Source organism: Cyclopterus lumpus, chromosome 9 (assembly GCF_009769545.1).
Source record: "Cyclopterus lumpus isolate fCycLum1 chromosome 9, fCycLum1.pri, whole genome shotgun sequence".
NCBI classification, from domain to species: Eukaryota; Metazoa; Chordata; class Actinopteri; order Perciformes; family Cyclopteridae; genus Cyclopterus; species Cyclopterus lumpus.
The window spans coordinates 20,056,875-20,076,815 of NC_046974.1; the positions used below are offsets into that span (position 1 = coordinate 20,056,875).

The 19,941-nt window shown below is 44.7% G+C and overlaps 1 protein-coding gene across 1 annotated transcript in view; it reads right to left on the minus strand.

The window, feature by feature from the left end:
• The window catches only part of dock8 (dedicator of cytokinesis 8), a 50,553-nt gene extending 39,907 nt beyond the window's left edge, over positions 1 to 10,646 (minus strand). The window contains 2 exon segments of the mRNA XM_034542061.1: positions 2,041 to 2,140; positions 10,351 to 10,646. Of these exon segments, the coding sequence (XP_034397952.1) occupies positions 2,041 to 2,140; positions 10,351 to 10,403 (153 nt within the window). The 5' untranslated portion in view covers positions 10,404 to 10,646.
• Positions 10,647 to 19,941: the final 9,295 nt, after the last annotated feature.

A 19,941-nucleotide genomic window follows, 5' to 3' on the forward strand; every position in this document is an offset into this window, starting at 1 on the left:
CGAGTTTACCAATAATCTCATTCTAAAGTATGTCGAAACGGCAGCTGTGTTCGTAAGGAAAGTGGAGACTTACCCTGCGCAAATCTGAAAACTGAACCATAAAAAAGGAAGTGAACAAAATGGCGCTCTCCGGAAATGGGAACCTACAGTGTGTACCTACTGACGCTGAATACTTTTTGTTAAAACGAAGCCACAACGCAGTGCACGGATCCTCTTTAAAAAGATCTTCATATTCCTAGAAGCTAAGAACTCCAGGAGATCTGGGAGGAAACAATCAGCATTACCAAGAGTGGAAGAGGTGTTTTTAGCTTTACGGAGAAGTTGAACCTACAAGAAGTTTTGACAGCAGTTTGAGGCAAAGCCTCTTGCAGTTTAGAGTTGAAGGGAAAGGGAGGCTGGGGGGGAACCACAAGCCATAAGAGGAAGTGACATCAAGCAAGGCGTCCCTCCATCAACCGGTGTTTCAACAGACAGGAACAGAAACCACACACACGCTTGCACGCGTGCATACACGTACGCACACACAAACAAGCTGCAACCGTGCAGCTTTTCCTCTTATTCTCTCAATTTGTATATGAAACAGACAACACCGATTAGTCAACGTTCCTAAAAATAGCAGGAGTGTAATAGAGAGGGAGAAATATGATAATCAACAAAGTGATCCTCCACTCCTCCCTCCTCCTCTTAATAAACATCACCCTCACCCATGTGCTAAACGTGACTGCTGAATAAAGGGAAACTATCATCCCGGAGATTATAGTATTAAAAAACACTCTCCCGCATCCCAAATCCAGCCATATTAAAGATTTGCCTTTGTAAGCTGCAAGGTAAATAGGCCCCATCCAGCGACCATCGGTAGCCAATGCTCTGACCCATATCCCAAGCAGGTTAGAGATTAACCGGGTTGCATGCCACAAGCTGGGGTGGGAAGGACGGTCCAAATACTCCTCCTCAAACCCTGTTAGCTAACGAGCTCAAGGATCATCACTGGCGGAGTTTCAAAAGGGCCTCAGCTCAGTTAGCCATGCACACAGATATGTCAGGAGACTTAGCGCCTGAGAGCTTTAGAAAACTTAAAATGAGAGAGATGTAGGGCGGCAGAGAGTAAAGAACTGTCAGGGACAGACAGGAATAGAAAAGAAAGGCAGGAAGACTGACAGAAGCGTAGAGGAATCTGGGAGGCAGAGACAGAAGTTCAGAGGGTACCACTGAGAGACTCGGAGAGGAGTAGGAACAAATCCCTGCAAAGGATTACTGTGCATCATTCTGCCGAGCGAGCGAGAGAGACAGAGAGAGAGAGAATCACTCAACAACTGTCTGCTAGGCTTCAACTGAAGAGGCATCTTAATGGCATTTATCATATCATTCTCTACAGAAACAAGGAGGTACTGGGTTACAGGCAGTGTCAGCCCAGTTTTAACAAAAGTGTGTTCAGCCATAACCAAGTCCTCGTCTCATTATCCTTAAAAAACAAAACATAAACTCGAAATGCAGACAAATGTGTTTGCAAAAGCATTAACTTAAGTTGTGGCCGAAATTTCTATGATTCAAGTTATAATCTTCCGAGACTACACACCACACTGAGGCAGACGTTATCAGCACTAATGACAGTGAAGTGGATGTGAAGAAGATATGCTTATAGCCCTGTGGTGGTGTGAGTGTAAACACTAAAGCTGTGCGAGTGCAGTATTAGAGGAAACCACTACGCTGACCTCCTCATCACAAAACCTCTCCTCAACTAACATCACATCACTAGCATTAAATGGAGCAGCATTATATAAACATTTTGCATTTTGAGTCTGCTTACCTTCTTAAACCCACTTTACGTGTTGACCGAGTAACTATGTACATCAAAAAAAAATTGTAATTTGCAAAGTTTGCTGCCTTTTCACATTTAGGCAAAATAAATTCTCCCATTGCTTACTTTCCCCTCCTGAAACTTGTGAATCAATGAAATATACACTTAATGTGACAAATAACTGCCGGGTGAAAATAACTAAAGTTCTAAAAGCCACTGTCTTTTCATAGAGGGAAGCTCACCACATTTAGGCACACTGAGGCCGAAGCATTGGAGTTGGTTCGGCTGTGTTGAGGGGCATAGGTCCCACTGAAGTGTCGTCTGATCTCTGCAGAAGAGTGCCTGGAGCAAAACATGGAAACACATGGAAAGTCATAAGGTTGTGTGTGTTCAGTAGGCAGAGGATAATAGTTACAACACTCGTATACCATATTTGTGGGCTATTTGATTTAATACTTCCTAAGAAACGGACATCGGAATATCTACGACCTCATAGCTTTTGTACAATTCCACCAACATGCATGCACACAGTGGATCTTAATGAGAGCTGCAATTCCACCATTGTTCCTCTGATTAGTTTGAATTGGTCAGTCACGGTGAGTCCATTCAAATGATTGTTTGCTCTCTCCACAAAAACGCATCTCTGCTGGCTGTGTAAAGGCTTTGGCAGGCTGGCAGCTATAAAAGGCAGCAAAATAAATAGGGTGTTCTGATTTAAGGGTCAGACTGAGCAGGAAATCAGCATGACATAGCAATGGAGTAGTATTCAAATAAAGTGGGCTGTTGGGAATGGTGTGTATGAGGCTGTGTGTGTGCCCGTAGCCCTCTGCAAAAGAACAGAGGAGGACAAGAACAAAGCCAGTGTCCCAATTTGTTGCCCACAATTCATCTCTATTCCTTTGCAATTAATCTACCATATCATTTGAGCCCTACCAAACTGCACAATGACTGCTTTATCCTCTGCGGTTCAACGATGAAAGGCCAGTGTTGTGTGCACAAGCATGTGTCGCACGAGTGTTTACCATTTGTGTCTATTGGTGCGTTTGTGTTCAAATCCCTCATATGTGTACATGCAATTCAGTTTACTGTAATATTGCCACACAGGGGAGAGTTAGAGGACAAAGACTTAAGCAAATGAGTCACATTCCCGACTGCTCCCCCTGTTGTAAATCTCATGGGTTCATCAAGTCCCCACAGCCATTGTTACGACAGCCCTGTTACTAATTACCACTACCAACCAATAAACGCCAGGGCAATGGAGGACTGCCTGCATGTCAAAACCACTGAGGCTGCAGAGTGATGAAGCGTGTTGTAAAATCTGTGAGCCTCATGTAAACATCAGAAAACAAATATCACCAAGGTGTTTTGCAGCATTTCACATGCAGTTTGCAGTTCAATCTGAATGGGGCACACTAGTGAATACAACGCTCCCTATTCGAGTCTGGCATTCATGCACGTTTGTTTATAACACTTTGCCGCCCCTCCTGTCAATCACAAAACATGCTGAGTCAATGCAATAACTGTATGCAAGGGAAGGTTATGGCATGGGTAGGAGAGCAGTATACAAATGTACTCAAAGAGCAAAGTCCAGCACCCGTTGTATTTCAACAGCTCATCCACAACAATGCAAGAATGAAAATAAATAAATGGCCATGAATGGCATTAAATAAAAAATAATCTGGTGAAGCCTGTTACATCACACATAAGCATGCCGGTTTCCACACACACACACACACACACACACGCACACGCACACGCACACGCACACGCACACGCACACGCACACGCACACGCACACACACACACACGCACACACACACGCACACGTGTCAACGTTAATCTTGTTTACATTGTCCTCAAGATAACAAATACTTGACCCTTATATGTGACCTTTGTCTGTGAGAAGTGCAATATAAATAAATAAATAGCATATATAAATACTATATGACCCATAGAGCAGCCTGCAGCCCTGAAAAGGTGCGGCAGGCATATTTACTGCACAAACAGTTGAAGGCTGCCCAGTACCAACACGAAGCAGGTTTACAAGAGCGGTACGAATGCATCGGCACGTGGAAATTGATTGTTGAGGGATCTCACAGACGCAGCCCACCTTGCACTTCAACAACCTACGGTCGCTTCAAACACCCACTTTTTACGCCAACGTCTCAAAGGAATGTGCTGAGCAACTCCTTGTAATGCAACGTGTCAAATCACATAAGTCTGTGGAGCTTAAAATGGGCTGTGGTTAAGAAACTGAAGCTCCAGAAAGCTTCAGGTCAACACAAGGAATGACAATCCTCCTCACAGCCTCAACCCAGCAGGTATCTGGAGAGGAGTAGTTGACGGGCCAGAGTTATGGCTTCTGCCTCACACATCTCCTGTTGGGTCTGATTGTTTTTTAGCATGTTTCACTTTGAGATTCACGTGATTCCGATGTTGTATACTGCCACAAATAAGAACACCTTTTCTTGCTTGAGGGCAGATGGGTGTATTGAGCTTGTACCCAAGGCAATTTAAACCTTGTAAAACATTCTCATAACTTGACTTCAAAAGAAACATGCCCTTCCTTGTGTGCAGACTGAGCCCACAGCCACCTCACCACTAATGTAGTGCACTCCCTCTACATCTTCCGTTGCCACTGGAGAGACAAAGCTCAACGCTTGGGAATGTCATACTATTCCCAAACTTACACATTGTATTAGTGATTTTTTTTGCATTTACACATATTCACGTCTGCTTACTTACAAACTTACACACGTTCAGGATCTGTGTCAGAAAATACCAGGACAAGTAAAACTGTAGCCAGCTCATGGTAGCAGTGCCCGAGCAGACACAATTTCATACAACAAATAGACAAACAGCTTCTCACAGCATCCGTCATTCTCTTTAATGGGCCTGTGTCTTACTCTTGGCATCCTCTGTTACATAAATCTAAAGCTGCATTTGTCAGGAAGACAAAAAGCAGAGCTTTGGATTTTCGGTAAAATTATAGAAAAAGCAGCTTGTGTCCTAAACAGAGTATAAAGCAACGTCTTGATAATTATTTTTTTGTGAAACCCCCAAGCCTGAACATGTGATGAATTCTTGTCATGGATAAAACGTTTGAATGTCAACAACACCTGCGAAGCTTTTAGCTGAGAGGACACAAAGGTTGAGGTCCTTGGTGAATGAAGGTCAAGAAGTCTGAATAGGAAAGGCTCAGGGAAGCCCAGTAACACCATCTTGTTCTCATACAGAGCTGACCCCGTCTGTAAAAACAGCTGTTATTGAAGTTGACTTTGTTGGCCTCGAAAGCAGCTTCTGAGGTTTGTTTGCCTCGTCAGGTCCCGGTGCCTCAGATCTCTGAAAATGATCGTAGTGGCCTTCTACGAGAGGCATATTCTTCAACACCACTGTCGGTGTGATGATGTCCTAAAATAAAATGTGAGCAGACCCAGCATCAGAAAGTCAGTGTTGGCTGCAACTGTAGGCTCCCAAACATCGTACGCGCACAATTCAAAATAAAAAAGGCTAAGCTGAATAACACAGCTGAATACAGCGCAGTAATAAGAATTTGAATTCCATCTCACTGAGATCATCCTGTGCAGTTAAGTTTCTTTTCCAAAAAGAAAGAAGAGGCCTTTACTGGCAGTGCAGCCACTATAATCACAACATCATATTGGTCACATTGATGGTTATTAATTATTACAACAGAGGATAATAATGTAGTATTGTAATCACTAAAAAAAACCCTGCTGCATGTACACACAGTTTTAAGGTATGCAGGCTACCATTGTGTATGCGTGTTCGATATCCTGTATGACCTGGGCCCTATTCCTCGTACCTGGCTAACATGGTTAGCTGGATAATTTTCAGGATAAGATTACATAAATCAGGCTTTTCGGTTCCACAAAGCAAGTTTGGCAAAATCACCATAGCAACACATCCACAAATTTGAACCTGCTCCAGTGCAGGCTAACTTAAGTTAGCTGTATAAGCTTGCAGATTAAAATCAGCCAATACATTTTCCCAACACTTATGCTGCGTTCACACCAAAAGTGTTGATTCCATGCAAAGTCAATGGATGCGAATGAAGCAGATTTTCACTCCAGACGTAGTCGGTGAAAGTTACCGAGCTGTGTGAGCCTACGGGTGATGTTATGTATAAATATAAATATATATATATATATATATATATATATGATATTAATGTTATGAACCCAAATACAAGGGCGTTTGATGTTCCGACATTTATGGGATTTCCACAACAAGTATAGCCCTCGCAGCGGTGTTAGATTGTGCCATGATTATGGTCTGGAATTCCTCATATGCGTTCATGATCATCTCCTGCTCGTCAGCGGAGAAAAAAGAGGCTCTTCCTTTGAGTTTATTTGCTGTTAGAAAATCATGTTTCTGTGATCGACGCTTCCCCCTTTCAAAGTAGGACGGGCACGCGCAACTATCCCGATTACTGGAGTCTGGTTCGAATTAACGAGATTGTTTGAGCACGGATCAGCCTTTGAGAAACCGAGATAGCCCAATTTCAATCATCGGGTTAATTTAAGCCGGCTAATAAGACATTTGATAAACTTAGTTGAACCACGTACGAGGATTACGTCTCTGAGTAACCTGATTTCTTGTGTGCATATAAACATACTTTCTCCAAGATGATCGCAAAAGCCTGATGCCAGAAATGTTTGTCTTTTTTCATGAGATATAATGAGAAAAGGCAATCGACACTGATGAGGAGGGCTCTCTTTAAACACCTGCTTCCGGAGAATTACAACTGACCTCAAACTCCAGCTATAAATCAGGGCCGATGAAACATCAAGCACTATTTTTTGGCACTATTATATTGTGGTTTGTTCGTAAAAAAACAAATTCATATCAGGCACATCAATAACAGCGGCTACAACATTACTAATGTTGTGTCATAACACTGAGTTGGATGATAATTATTCATGAATCGATTTGAACATCTTTGGATAATCACTTATCATTCATTTATATTACTAGACAACATAAGTATGTTGGAGGTAGAATATAATAACATGTGAGATGAACAGGAATATATTAATAGTTTCCTTGTCAGATTGATGGTTGTGATATTGGCATAACCACATACCTCATGTCCACTGTCACACTGTGCTAATGAGATCATCCTGTATAGAAAAGACACTTTCTCCTATTCAAATAATGACAAAAGGCCCAAAAAAAATGTTCATCATTAATCCAAATGAAATAATATTTGATAAAGCAGCTTTGTGTGTGTGACACCACGACTTCACGTATTTGTGAGCCACCAAACACCTCTAATCTGTCAGTAATGCTGTTAAGACTTTAATGTGAATATCATCGTTTTATGTTCCTTTTGACATTGTAGTTACAGTGCAGCATGCTGAAGAAGCACTTCTGAAAAGAAGAGTGATTTTTCAGAGGTCTCACCCCAGTGAAAACCTTTTGTCATCCCCGCCCTATAGAAAAAGGCTGTTCCCTTTTTTGTCACGTCATGCTGTCTATGGCAGGCTTGCACTTGCTGTGTATGCATATGGTGTGTTCCTGTCAGCATTTCTGGAATCATTGGCCAAGCATTCCTCAGATTGAATCCTGCTATAAAACTGCAGTTGCCATTTTTCTCATGGCTACATATCTGATTAATAGCCTCAAACCCTCCCCCTCCTCTGATAGCCAAATCTATAATTTTACTCGGGATTATCTGTATTCACTCATCCTGACATGACTCCCACAAGGCACAGTGCTCTGTTCACCCAGGCAGTCTACTATTATCACCACTATTATCAAGTCAATAAGGGCGGGTGGCTCCTTCAGCTTGCATGGTATAGCCTAAAAAAGAAAACCTCCCACCCATATGTTTTCCCCCATAAGTCCTCTCTCCCTCAGCTGAGCCCAAAAAGAAACACAGGAAAGGTGCTGTGTGGTGTGCATGACAAGAGCAGGAAAGCAGAGCAAAGGGATGCCCCCACTGTGTGTCTCATACTATCATATGTCTCCAGACTTAATGGAGTCTTGCTGCTATCAGCATCATCACGGCTCAGCTTCCTGTCCGAGGGAGGCATGCATAAACACAGCAGTCATTTGACCCCAAGACAGATAAAAAAAAGTGACAAAAGTAAACATTAAACAGAATCCTAGTAGAGTTTGAATGCTTTGACTATACAGGCATAGTAATTTATCTAAGGTTTCTTTAGGGACGCTGTGTGTCTTTTTTGACACCCTACCCACCCCATCACTCAAAAGGCCCACCAACAGCCACATGAGGCTTAACAGATGTCATTAACCAGAGCCCACAGGAAATCAGATGTAACTCAATCCAGGTCCGCCTGCCGCCAAGGAGGATTGAACGACAGCGGGCCCCACGTCCACAGCTGTCCCCACACCTGTTACCATATGCTGCTAAGTAACGCCATGTTCAACCTCATCGGTGGACTATCAAGTGTTCAGCTACCTTCAATCTGTTTACCCAAATGCACTCACTGCGCTCCATCATCGTGTTTTCAATTTTTGACTGACATATTCTCTCACACCTCTTTGCCATTCCCATTTTGAAGGGCTTATTAAGAAACAGATATTTCCTGATTTAAACCGCTGTGAATAAAAAAGAAAGAAAAAAAGCGAAGTGAAACCCGCAGCGACACACTGTAATGTCCACGTGTGCAGGATTTCCTTCACACTCCACATCCTGATAGAGAGACCGAGAGAGGAACTGCTCATATAGAAAATGTAAGGAGGACAAAAGAACATTCCTTATTAATTCAACGCTGAAATAAAACCGCCACAAATATGAGCTGTGTTAGTAGTTTAAGAGGCTTTTCAGCCTGTAACATATTGAATGCCTTAGTTCCAACATGTGTCAACTGTTGCTCTTTGTTAGAGCGGTTTGTTTGAGTCTGGTTTTTGTTGCCATGATTATCTAGGTTGTTTCCCCTCAGAGACTAAAGCTGCAGTTTGTTTGACCAATGCATGTTGGATCATGGTTTCTACAAATTACATATATCGGAGCGGCCTAACGGCCGCGGTGTTTGTGACGCTGGCTATGTAACCACGATGTCAGCGGGTCTGGTCTTTAGACCTTTGTTGCATATCTTTGAGTCCATTTCCAAAAGGTTTTGACATCATTTCTGTGTGTGCCTAACATACGCAACAGCATTACAAAAACCACAAAATTAAAAAGATAGTTGAATTCTACATAATACTCTATTCAAAGGTTTATGAGTCGATACGAAAGTATTTCACGTTAAAAACAAATAGAGTTTCGTCACTACAACAACAGTTTGAGAAATCACTATTAACCAGTATAAATTGTCTCTTGCATCATCGCTTACTGACTGTGTTGTTTGACACTTTGCAACCACACATTCCACAAGCCCATGCTTTGCCACAGCATCACTCAACCAGCCCCTCTGCTGGCTCATCACTGGATTCAGACTGTGACCCCAAGATCCCTCAGCAGCTGAGCTCAGCTCCATGCAGCACAGATCCAGGATTTCTCCTAGCTATTAAAAACAAGGGATTGGTACATTATTTGTGGTGGTACACAAACACAATTGCTTTTGAATATCTGAAGACGTCATCTTTCCAAGGAATCAAGAAAACAGCTAGCAGATCGATTGGTCATTTGAAGAGTCCTACTTGCTGCTCTAAACTAGTTTAAACCACTTTTGGAGACATTGTGCATGGTTAGTGATGCATTCAATTCCATAACGTCAATAAATATTTTATATACATTTGTTTTCATCTTAGTTACAAAATGTTAGTTATGAGGGCGTGTACAAGGAAACTGATTGTTGTTGTTTTTGTTAAGAGTGCGTTAAAGAGAGGATCAAAGGGGATTAAAACAGTGCTGCTTGTAGACTATGAAAATAAATAACTCCATCCACCATCTCAAAGTCTGACCAAAAACAAATCCCAGAATTACAAATCAGAAACCCTTGAGCTGCAAGATCACACACACACGATGTTCATCAAGGCCAGTACTGAGAAGCTTTACAGTAGGCCCACATGGCTGTGCTGCTTAGCATAGGAAGTATAAGAGTATTTGTTTTAATGAGTCACAATAGACTTCCATGTGCATACTTCCTCCACACCTGGCCGGTGTCAAAGCAGGAACTAGTGACCACATCCCTCCTCATTCATAGCAGCTCTAAAAAGGGCCAGTCGGACCTGACACACCACAGGAAATGATCATATTAGACACCATAAAAATAGTCAGCGTCCTCGTGGGGAGGAAATGATACTGGACAGATTGGTTAGGCTAACAAACGGCTGTCACTAAAACCAGAAGTTAGCTGTGTCCTGTAATAATTCCTGTGAAAAAGTTGGAGAAAAGTGGTCCGTTTCTTGTCCTCCGGGCTGCCCTTTTTTTAACGAACCTGCAGCATTAACATTCATAACATGTGGCTGCCTGCTCCGCTGTTGAATCCTCTCCAACTGTCAACACGGAGCTCCCTCCCGACCCTCCCTTACCCCTGGGAAGGCACCAAGAGTTCACCACTCACTCCTCAAACTAAACCCGCTACCCGTGCTACCGGTGCTAACCCACGGGACACTTGTACCTGTTGATTTTGAGAGCGAAAGCCCGTCGCTCGGCGCTGTTCAGAGAAGCCATGAGCGGGTCCGAAGTCCAGTTCAGCGGCGGTTGGCTCCGGTGTTTCCTCGCGGTTTTCGCCGCCTCGCTGTCACCGACGCGCCGCCACCTCTCCTCGCTACAGCTCAACTGTCATGTCAACACTCATCTTGGCGGCGGCGGCGGCTTTCCTGGGTGTCAACTTCCGCATTTGATTTGAGCCATCCCGTGGAGAGAGAGAGAGAGAGAGAGAGAGCGAGGGCGGGGGGGGATGATGGGACAGTCTGGATGAGACGCGCGCGCTCCCTCGCTGCCGACATAAGCTTTGTGTTTACAAGTTGTCTTCCTCGCTCTCTCTCTCTCTCTCTCTCTCTCTCTCTCTCTCTCTCTCTCTCTCTCTCTCTCTCTCTCTCTCTCTCTCCCTCTCCATCTCCCTCTTTGTGAGTAAGTGAAAGTGAAATGCACACCAAATCCAGTTTCTAATGGGTAACGTTAATATTTTAATAGGAATACTCGTAAAAGTAGGGAAACGGGAGCACTTCTCGTTCCCCCGGCTGGAAGTCAATGGGTGTTTGGTGAGATGCCTGAAGAGATTTGACCGTTTTGTTCTCATAACTGTCAGAAACTACGTTTGCAAATACCCTGCTAGTGAACTATAGTTAATAACGTGGGCTTTTTACTTATTCCGATTGCATTTACGCTTCAACGAATTATGAAAGTGTTTATTTATATCGCTGATCAAGACGTATCGTGTATGCGCGATATGGGAGGCCTCTGTGTGGTGTTTTATAAACTTGAGAATGCTCGTCCCAAAATGATGTCTAATGTTGACATAGTGTTCAACTAAACCACAACAGTATTGCAGCATTCGTGAATTTTGGTTACGGCTTTTGGTTTTGGGGTGCAAAAAAAATGTGAAAAATCCAGAATGAATAAATATGAAAATGTCACTCAAAAGTCCATTCTCAGTGAAAATGCACGGGTTTCACGTTTTCTTAATGAAACACTTCAAGTTACACATCAGTACAACAAATATAATTGTATGTACACATCTTAAACTCAAATTTAACTTCAGCAGATGCATGTGACAACAGCCTGTCATCGTGTCAGATTCTGCACATGCATCATTCTGCACAGTAAAGCTCAGACGGAAGTGGAGTTATAAAAAGTAAAAAGACGTTTGAGAGTGGAGGGGTAGAGTAGAGTTTAAAGGGGAACCATCAGTTTTAAGCTCATCCACTCACCATTGGGAGCTTCTTGTTTTATTTTGTTTTTGCCGTTTCACATTCAGTCTTGCACAAGGGCCCGGCAGGAGCTTTCTACCCAGTGAAGTCATCATGTCATCCTTATTCCAGTTTGAGTCAACACATTTTTAACTAAGAGGCACCTCTGGGTCTAGGGCTGCAGTCGAACCGGATTTCACCAGGTGAAATTCCGTCACGTGCTGTGGTTTAAAGCCGGTTTTGACAGGAGAGTGATCAACACCATTATTCCACAAGTTATACATTAAAAAGCTTCTTGTGGTGTTTTATAGATACGGACATTCAGTCACGATTAAGTGTGATTTAGACAGAATATCATTGTCTCATGTTCAGAAGTTCAGAATACCTGAAGCTGACATATTGCAACCCATTTTAGGATCTAATTTGTCTTTTTTGTTTTACTCTCAGAGAAAAGACACATGGCGTTGGGGGAGGAGCCGCAGACAGGATGGAGACGACATCATGGTGTACCTGAAAAACACTTCCTCCATGGCACAGCTGGAGACAAATTACATGATGTTCTTTAAATATCTGAATGATTGTGTGTCTGATGTGTTTTTTGTGTTCTTTTTGTGTTTCTGTTGGAGTGGTGACTGTAGGTCAGTGGTTAGCAGGTCCGTCCTTCAATCAGAGTATTGGTGGTTCGTTCCCCGGCTCTTCTAGTCCATGTCGATGTGTCCTTGAGCAAAACACTTAACCACAAATTGCTCCTTGTATGTGTCTACGGTGTATGAATGTGAGTTGCTTTGGATAAAAGCGTCAGCCAAATGTAATGGAATGTAATGTAGTTGGAGAACTACAGGGAGACTCATCTGAAGCAGCTCAGCCACCTCTGAGACGAGATCAATGCTGGAAAAAGTCACAGAGGAAGGAAAGACCAGGAGAGCATCATATTCTCTTGATACCTTGGTTTTAGTTTCAGATTTTCTTTGTCCATCCATCCATTATCACCCGCTTATCCGGGTTGGATCGGGTCGCGGTGGCAGCAGGTTCAGCAGGCCGACCCAGGCTTCCCTCTCACCCGCAGCACTTTCCAGCTCATTCTGGGGGATCCCGAGGCGTTCCAAGGCCAGCCGGGAGATATAATCCCTCCAGCGTGTCCTCGGTCTTCCCCGGGGCCTCCTACCAGTTGGACGTGCCCGGAAAACCTCTAATGGAGGCATCCTAACTAGATGCCCGAACCACCTCAGCTGACTCCTTTCGACACGAAGGAGCAGCGACTCGACTCCAAGCTCCCCCCTGATGTCCGAGCTCCTTACCCTATCTCTAAGGCTGAGCCCGGCCACCCTACGGAGGAAGCTCATTTCGGCCGCTTGTATCCGAGATCTCGTTCTTTCGGTCACGACCCAGAGTTCGTGACCATAGGTGAGGGTTGGAACGTAGACCGACCAGTAAATGGAGAGCTTTGCCTTCCGGCTCAGCTCCCTCTTCACTAAGACGGACCGGTACAGCGCCTGTTTTACTGCTGCAGCCGAACCGATCCGCCTATCGATCTCCCGCTCCACCTTACCCTCACACGTGAACAAGACCCCGAGATACTTGAACTCCTTCGCTTGGGGTAGGCAGTTTGCCCCCACCTGGAGGGAGCAATCCGCCGGTTTCCGGCAGAGCACCATGGCCTCAGATTTGGAGGTGCTAACTCTCATCCCTGCCGCTTCGCACTCGGCTGCAAAACGCCCCAGTGAATGCTGGAGGTCACGGTCCGAGGAGGCAAACAGGACCACATCATCCGCAAACAGCAGAGAGGCGATCCCGAGACTCCCGAACCGGATCCTCTCCGCCCCCTGGCTGCGCCTAGATATCCTGTCCATGAAGGTCACGAACAGGACCGGTGATAAAGGGCAGCCCTGGCGGAGGCCAACACCCACCGGGAACGTGTCTGACTTACTACCGAGGAGACAAACACAGCTCCTACTGCAGGCGTACAGAGACCGGATGGCCCGTGCCAACGGGTCCGGCACCCCATACTCCCGCAGCACCCCCCACAAAAAACCCAGAGGGACCCGGTCGAAAGCCTTCTCCAGGTCTACAAAGCACATGTAAACTGGTTGGGCAAACTCCCAGGACCCCTCCAGTAATCTTGCGAGGGTAAAGAGCTGGTCCACTGTTCCACGACCGGGACGGAATCCGCACTGTTCGTCCTGAATCTGAGGTTCGACAAGCGGTCGGAGCCTCCTCTCCAGCACCCTGGCATAAGCTTTTCCCGGGAGGCTGAGCAGTGTGATACCACGATAGTTCGAGCACACTCTCCGGTCCCCCTTCTTGAAGATGGGAACCACCACCCCGGTCTGCCAGTCCATGGGCACTGTTCCCGACCCCCATGCGACACTGAAAAGGCGTGTCAACCAAGACAGCCCAACAATGTCCAGCGCTTTCAGCATCTCAGGGCGGATCTCATCCACCCCTGGCGCCTTGCCACCAAGGAGCTTTTTGACTACCTTAGCGACCTCTGCCAGGGATGTTGGCCGGGTTTAGGAGTTCCTCAAAGTGCTCTTTCCACCGCCCGACGATGTCCCCAGTCCGGGTCAGCAGTTCCCCCCCCTGCTGAGAACAGCCTGGGGTAGACCCTGCTTTCCCTTCCTGAGCCGTCGGATGGTTTGCCAGAACTTCCTTGAGGCCAACCGAAAGTCCTTCTCCATGGCCTCCCCGAACTCCTCCCATGCCCGAGTTTTAGCCTCCGCGACCATCGTCGCTGCAGCCCTTTTGGCCCGCCGGTACCCGTCAGCTGCTTCAGGAGACCCCTGGGCCAACCAGGCCCGAAAGGCCTCCTTCTTCAGTTTGACGGCTACCCTCACCCCCGGTGTCCACCACCGGGTTCTAGGGTTGCCGCCACGACAGGCACCGATGACCTTCCGGCCACAGCCACGAGCAGCCGCGTCCACAATAGAGGCTTTGAACAAGGTCCACTCGGATTCCATGTCCCCAGCCTCCCTCGGGATTTGTGAGAAGTTCTTCCGGAGGTGGGAGTTGAAGACCTCCCGGACAGGATCCTCTGCCAGACGTTCCCAGTTCACCCTCACTACACGTTTGGGCTTGCCAGGTCTCTCTAGCCGAGTCCCCCGCCATCTGATCCAACTCACCACCAGGTGGTGATCAGTTGACAGCTCTGCTCCTCTCTTCACCCGAGTGTCCAAGACATACGGCCGCAGATCAGATGATACGATTACAAAGTCGATCATTGATCTCCGGCCTAAGGTGTTCTGGTACCAGGTACACTTATGAGCCACCTTATGTTCGAACATGGTGTTCGTTATGGACAAACTGTGGCTAGCACAGAAGTCCAACAACAAAACACCATTCGGGTTCAGATCGGGCAAGCCGTTCCTCCCAATCACGCCCCGCCAGGTTTCTCTGTCATTGCCCACGTGAGCGTTGAAGTCTCCCAGGAGAACTATGGAGTCGGCAGGCAGCGCCCTTTCCAGGACCCCTCCCACCGACTCCAAGAAGGCCGGATACTCCGAAATGCTGTTCGGTGCATAAGCACAAACAACAGTCAGAGCCTTACTCCCCGCAACCCGTAGGCGCAGGGAGGCGACCCTCTCGTTCCCCGGGGAAAACTCCAACACAGCGGCGCTCAGCCGGGGGCTCGTGAGTATCCCCACTCCCGCCCGGCGCCTCTCACCCTGGGCAACTCCAGAAAAGGACAAAGTCCAACCCTTCTCCAGGAACTTGGTTCCAGAGCCCATGCTGTGCGTGGAGGTGAGCCCAACTATATCTAGCTGGTACCGCTCCACCATTTTCTTTGTGTGGGTTTTAAATATATTTATCTGGCATTTTAGCCTTTTTTCTGTGGATGGAAGAAGGGGCATGGAATAAAGGAGAATTGCATCGTATGTGTATGACTACCTTGACATGAATGCTTTTATTTATCTTTGATTCGTATGTTGTGTTATTGTTTGCTACATTTGTTACTAAATGATTGGACTAGTAGACAGTGAAGGTCTCCATGTTGTTAGTTTGTGACTTAAAGGACCTTAGTCTTGTAAGTCATGTTTGACTCCTTGTCATCACTCCACAAAGCTAGCTTTCCTCAGTGTACAATACCCATGTAGAGTACAATACCCATGTAGAGTACAATACTCATGTACTGTACAATACCCATGTACTGTACAATACCCATGTAGAGTACAATACTCATGTACTGTACAATACTCATGTACTGTACAATACTCATGACATCTTACATGATCTGTGACTCACATGCCTCATAACAAATGTTGAGGCCAAATGGCCGGGCTCTGTCCACGACTCCAGAATATTGTAGAAAATTATTATGGTGGACATATATAATAGGTTTAGCTATAGGTCTGACAACCCTCCCCGCTCCAGCCTTTTTGCTCTTAGGCAGAAGTGCGTTGTCAGCAGGAGCCTCTGATGGTCATCTGTTGTTTGATCATCTTAAAGTCCGGGGAAAGTAGAGTCTTAACTCTTTAACTTAACATTAGCTTGAAACACATTATGCATGTGAGAAAATAATTGCTGAAAACATGCCACAAAACTGAAATATATAGTCACCATTTTTGTGTTTTGAATTTTTTTGGGCACTACTGAAAATGGAGCAGTCCTTATCAAAACCCCAGTACATTGCATCAGTGGTTACTCTGCTTGATCGCCTGTTACAACCCTTACTTGCCACAGCCTAGAGTTTGATAGTTTTAGTGGCGTACTTGCCATCTGCTACACCAGGACAAATCCAGGTGGATCGTCAAAAAATACATACGTTTTTCATTGGTTGTCCGTCACTGTCTGTCTCCTGACCGGCCTTCTCTGCAAAACGACTGCTTCAGAAGAACTATGGAGATGAGCTCATAGCAAGCACTTACATTGACAAGGCCTTAAGGTGGCCACAAATCACGTCTGAAGATAAGAAAGCTATTATGCTATTTTTCTGACTGGATGTCGTAATACAATGGAAGATGTGGAGTTCATGGAGGAGATGGATAACCCCACAAATATGAGGATTGTATGAGAATTGTGGTATCCAAATTGCCATATAAAATGAGAGAGAGGTGGCGCAATGTAGCATTTGACCTCAAGGAAAGTAGAAGACACAGGGCAAGATTGGCTGATCTTGTTAACTTTATTGACCGTCAAGCAAAGGTTGCTATGGACCCACTCTTTGGAGACTTCCAATACAGACGCACATCTACAGTCAGCAAAAGCAAGGAAAAGTGTAATGAAAGGAAGCAGTTTCGCAACAAATGTGTTGGTGGAGAGTAAAAGGCCGGATACAACACCCAAGGCAGACCAACCCAGTTAAAGCAGCTAACGCCTTCCAATCACCAAGTCTTTTCTGTAAAAAGATAACACATTGGAGTCTTGCATCTAAATTAAAGGGCTAGCACACAAGGATTGTGTAGAATTCCTGAAAGCCAAGGGCATATGCTTTGGATGTTTAACGCAAGGACATCTTAGCCAAACATGAAAGAAGAGGATGGTGTGCACACAGAAACACCCAGACATTCGAAAGAATCCAATAATGATATTTCATATATCGTGGCGAATGAGGACAGCACTTGAAGAGGTCATAGGGGCTCAGAACTTTGTTAAACAGGAAATAGTTGGCTATGCTAGGACAGGGAACACAGAGTGCCTGCTATCGATTGTGTCAGTGAAAGTGAGATCACGTAAAGGTGGAAGGTGTATAGAGACATGTGCTTTAATGGATCCTGGCAGTACAGCTGCGTTCTGTACAGACGAGCTTCCAAAGAGACTGAACATTAAAGGAAAACCGACTCAGATCTTATTGAGCACTATGGCTCAAGATAAACCTGGTGAGCGGAAGCTAATCTACAGTCGCACGCACTCAGAAGTGGAAGTGTGCGGCCTTGAAGACACAAGGTGTGTCCAGCTACCCAAAGCCTTCACAGACAGCAGTATCCCGGTTCAAAAGGAAAACACTCCAATTCATTAACATCTGCTAAAGTGTCCGTATCTGCATGAAGTAACCTTACCACACATTGACGCTGATGTAGGCAACTCAGAGGCAATGGAGCCGTGGCACTTAATTAATACTCAGGATGATGGGCCATCCATCCTGGGCTGGATGAGACCACTGATTCCAAGATGGCGTCAGCTCATTACAGCGTCAACAGAAGAACAGCTTGGTGAACCACAGCATGGTTCAGCAGTACAACACAGACTTTCCAGAACGCCGCGACGATGACAAGGAAGAGATGTCGCAAGCAGTTTATGCATTCAGTGCAAAAGACAACAGGGTTTGTGGATGGACATTCCTGCATAGGACTTCTTAAGAAACATGCAACAGCTAACATGCTGCTAGCCTGAAGAGAAAACTGAAAAAGAATGATGTCTCTCTTTAAGACTACAAAGACTTCATGAAAAGCATACTGGATAAAGGCTACGCTTTTGAAGTTCCTGAGGAGGAGCTTGACCGTGATGACTACAGGGTCTGGTACGCTCCTCATCATGGGGTGTACCACCCGGAGACAAACAAAATGTGTGTCCTCTTTGACTGCACTGCTTCTTTTCAGGATGTGGTGTTGAATGGACAATTAGTGCAGGGACCTGACCTCACCAATACACTCATCGGTGCCTTATTGAGGTTTCCTGGAGAATCCAATATCCATAACGGCGGACATTGAATCAATGTTCTATCAGGTCACAGTTCCAGAGACAGATGCAGACGTATTGAGATTTCTGTTGTGGACAGAAAGTGAATGGCCACCGAGACCAGATAATGAGAAGCAAGACATGCATGAAGATCCAGAGGTCAGGAACATCACTGTGCATGCAATCCGAGCTGAGGAGAGTGCTGACCCTGGATCCTTAACGCCATCGTGAGAGAACAGACCCTGATGAAGAAATGTGAAGAAAAAGACTGATAAACAAGACTTAGATTTGCAGTGTTTATGAATGTTTCTTTAGTTTAATATTGGATTCAGTTGATGGCTCTTTGAATTTAAGTTATCTTCAAGCTTAACCATTAGGGGCCGGATACGTAAGCACCACAAGTGTATATATTGGTAAATTGGAATTTTGGGAATATTAATAATTACATTTCTGAATTATGCTCAAGGGGGAAGGAACAAAGATATGTAAAACATATTGAAAGGCATTTATGTAAATGATGGACGCTCCCTCTTCGTGATTTAAAGCTGTCATGATGGCAGCAGCTGCATGGGGAGTTGTCAAGGCCATTTCAAGACTTCCAAACAGTGGAGAGTGAAATGCACATCATTTCATCTCCCTTCAAACTTTCCACATGAGGAGACCTGCTCAGAATAAGAAACGGAGAATGTTTGACATATGGAGTCCATCTTTTAAGCGAAGAGCGCCACCTACCGTACTGGAGTATGTAGTGTACATTATTCTGACATCCACTCACTGGGGTCATTTCTTGCTTTGAATATAACTAAAGATTCAATAAAAGTGTGTTATTGTGCTGCATGTTCAGACGGCTGCTTTTATTTGTTACACGCTGTGGTTAACGTTGAATAATTGAAAGCATAAAACACATTTTGAATTCAGTAGCCTCTTCAGCTTCTTCATAAACTTCATTAATTTATAGTCAGTTCTCTCCTTGTTCTTGTACCAACCGGAACCAAGCTCTGTCTCTTCTTCTCTGCTGTTTGCATTGTTTTGCTGTGCAATGACAAACCTGTGCATACACTTTTACTTACCAATGTTCTTTATAATATGATATATTGGAGAAAGTTAGAAGTAGCCATTTTCCACCAATACTCATACAACAAGCCTTTGTCACAACAATCTTTTGCGTAATCTCTGAAGGGTGTTCTGCAACAGGCCTGTAATATTCACATCTGTAAGATGCAATAATTCATATTACTAGTTACACATGGGTTTAACTTGCTGTCAAAGGCTGAACTATGTAGGCCCATCCATTAAGTTCACAAAATATACATCACATGCATACAAAGATGGTTTATATAATTTTAAGAGGTGTCTGCAAAAAATTGACAAAATGTTACAGCTGACCCTAAGCTTTCCTAAGCTGTGAGTTTACACTCACTTACCTTGTCTCTCTCCATTCGTATCATGACGTTAACAGGTCATCTTAAAATGTGTCTTATTTCCCAAGGGACATTCTACATTTCTTAGTACCCTTTGTCTGTTAAATATCCGCGAGAAAAAACAGTGTTGGAATTTAAGCGTTTACATTCAGGGTTATCCACCATATCATACATGCCACACTCTAACGTCCAATTCAACACACCTGCCATAATCATTATATTTTTTTTCTTGGCAATATTATTGTGAACAATGCTCATTATTTGTGCTTTTGTACTATACCATGCTCCTTTAACAAAATGAGAAGACTGACGTGTTATGGTATT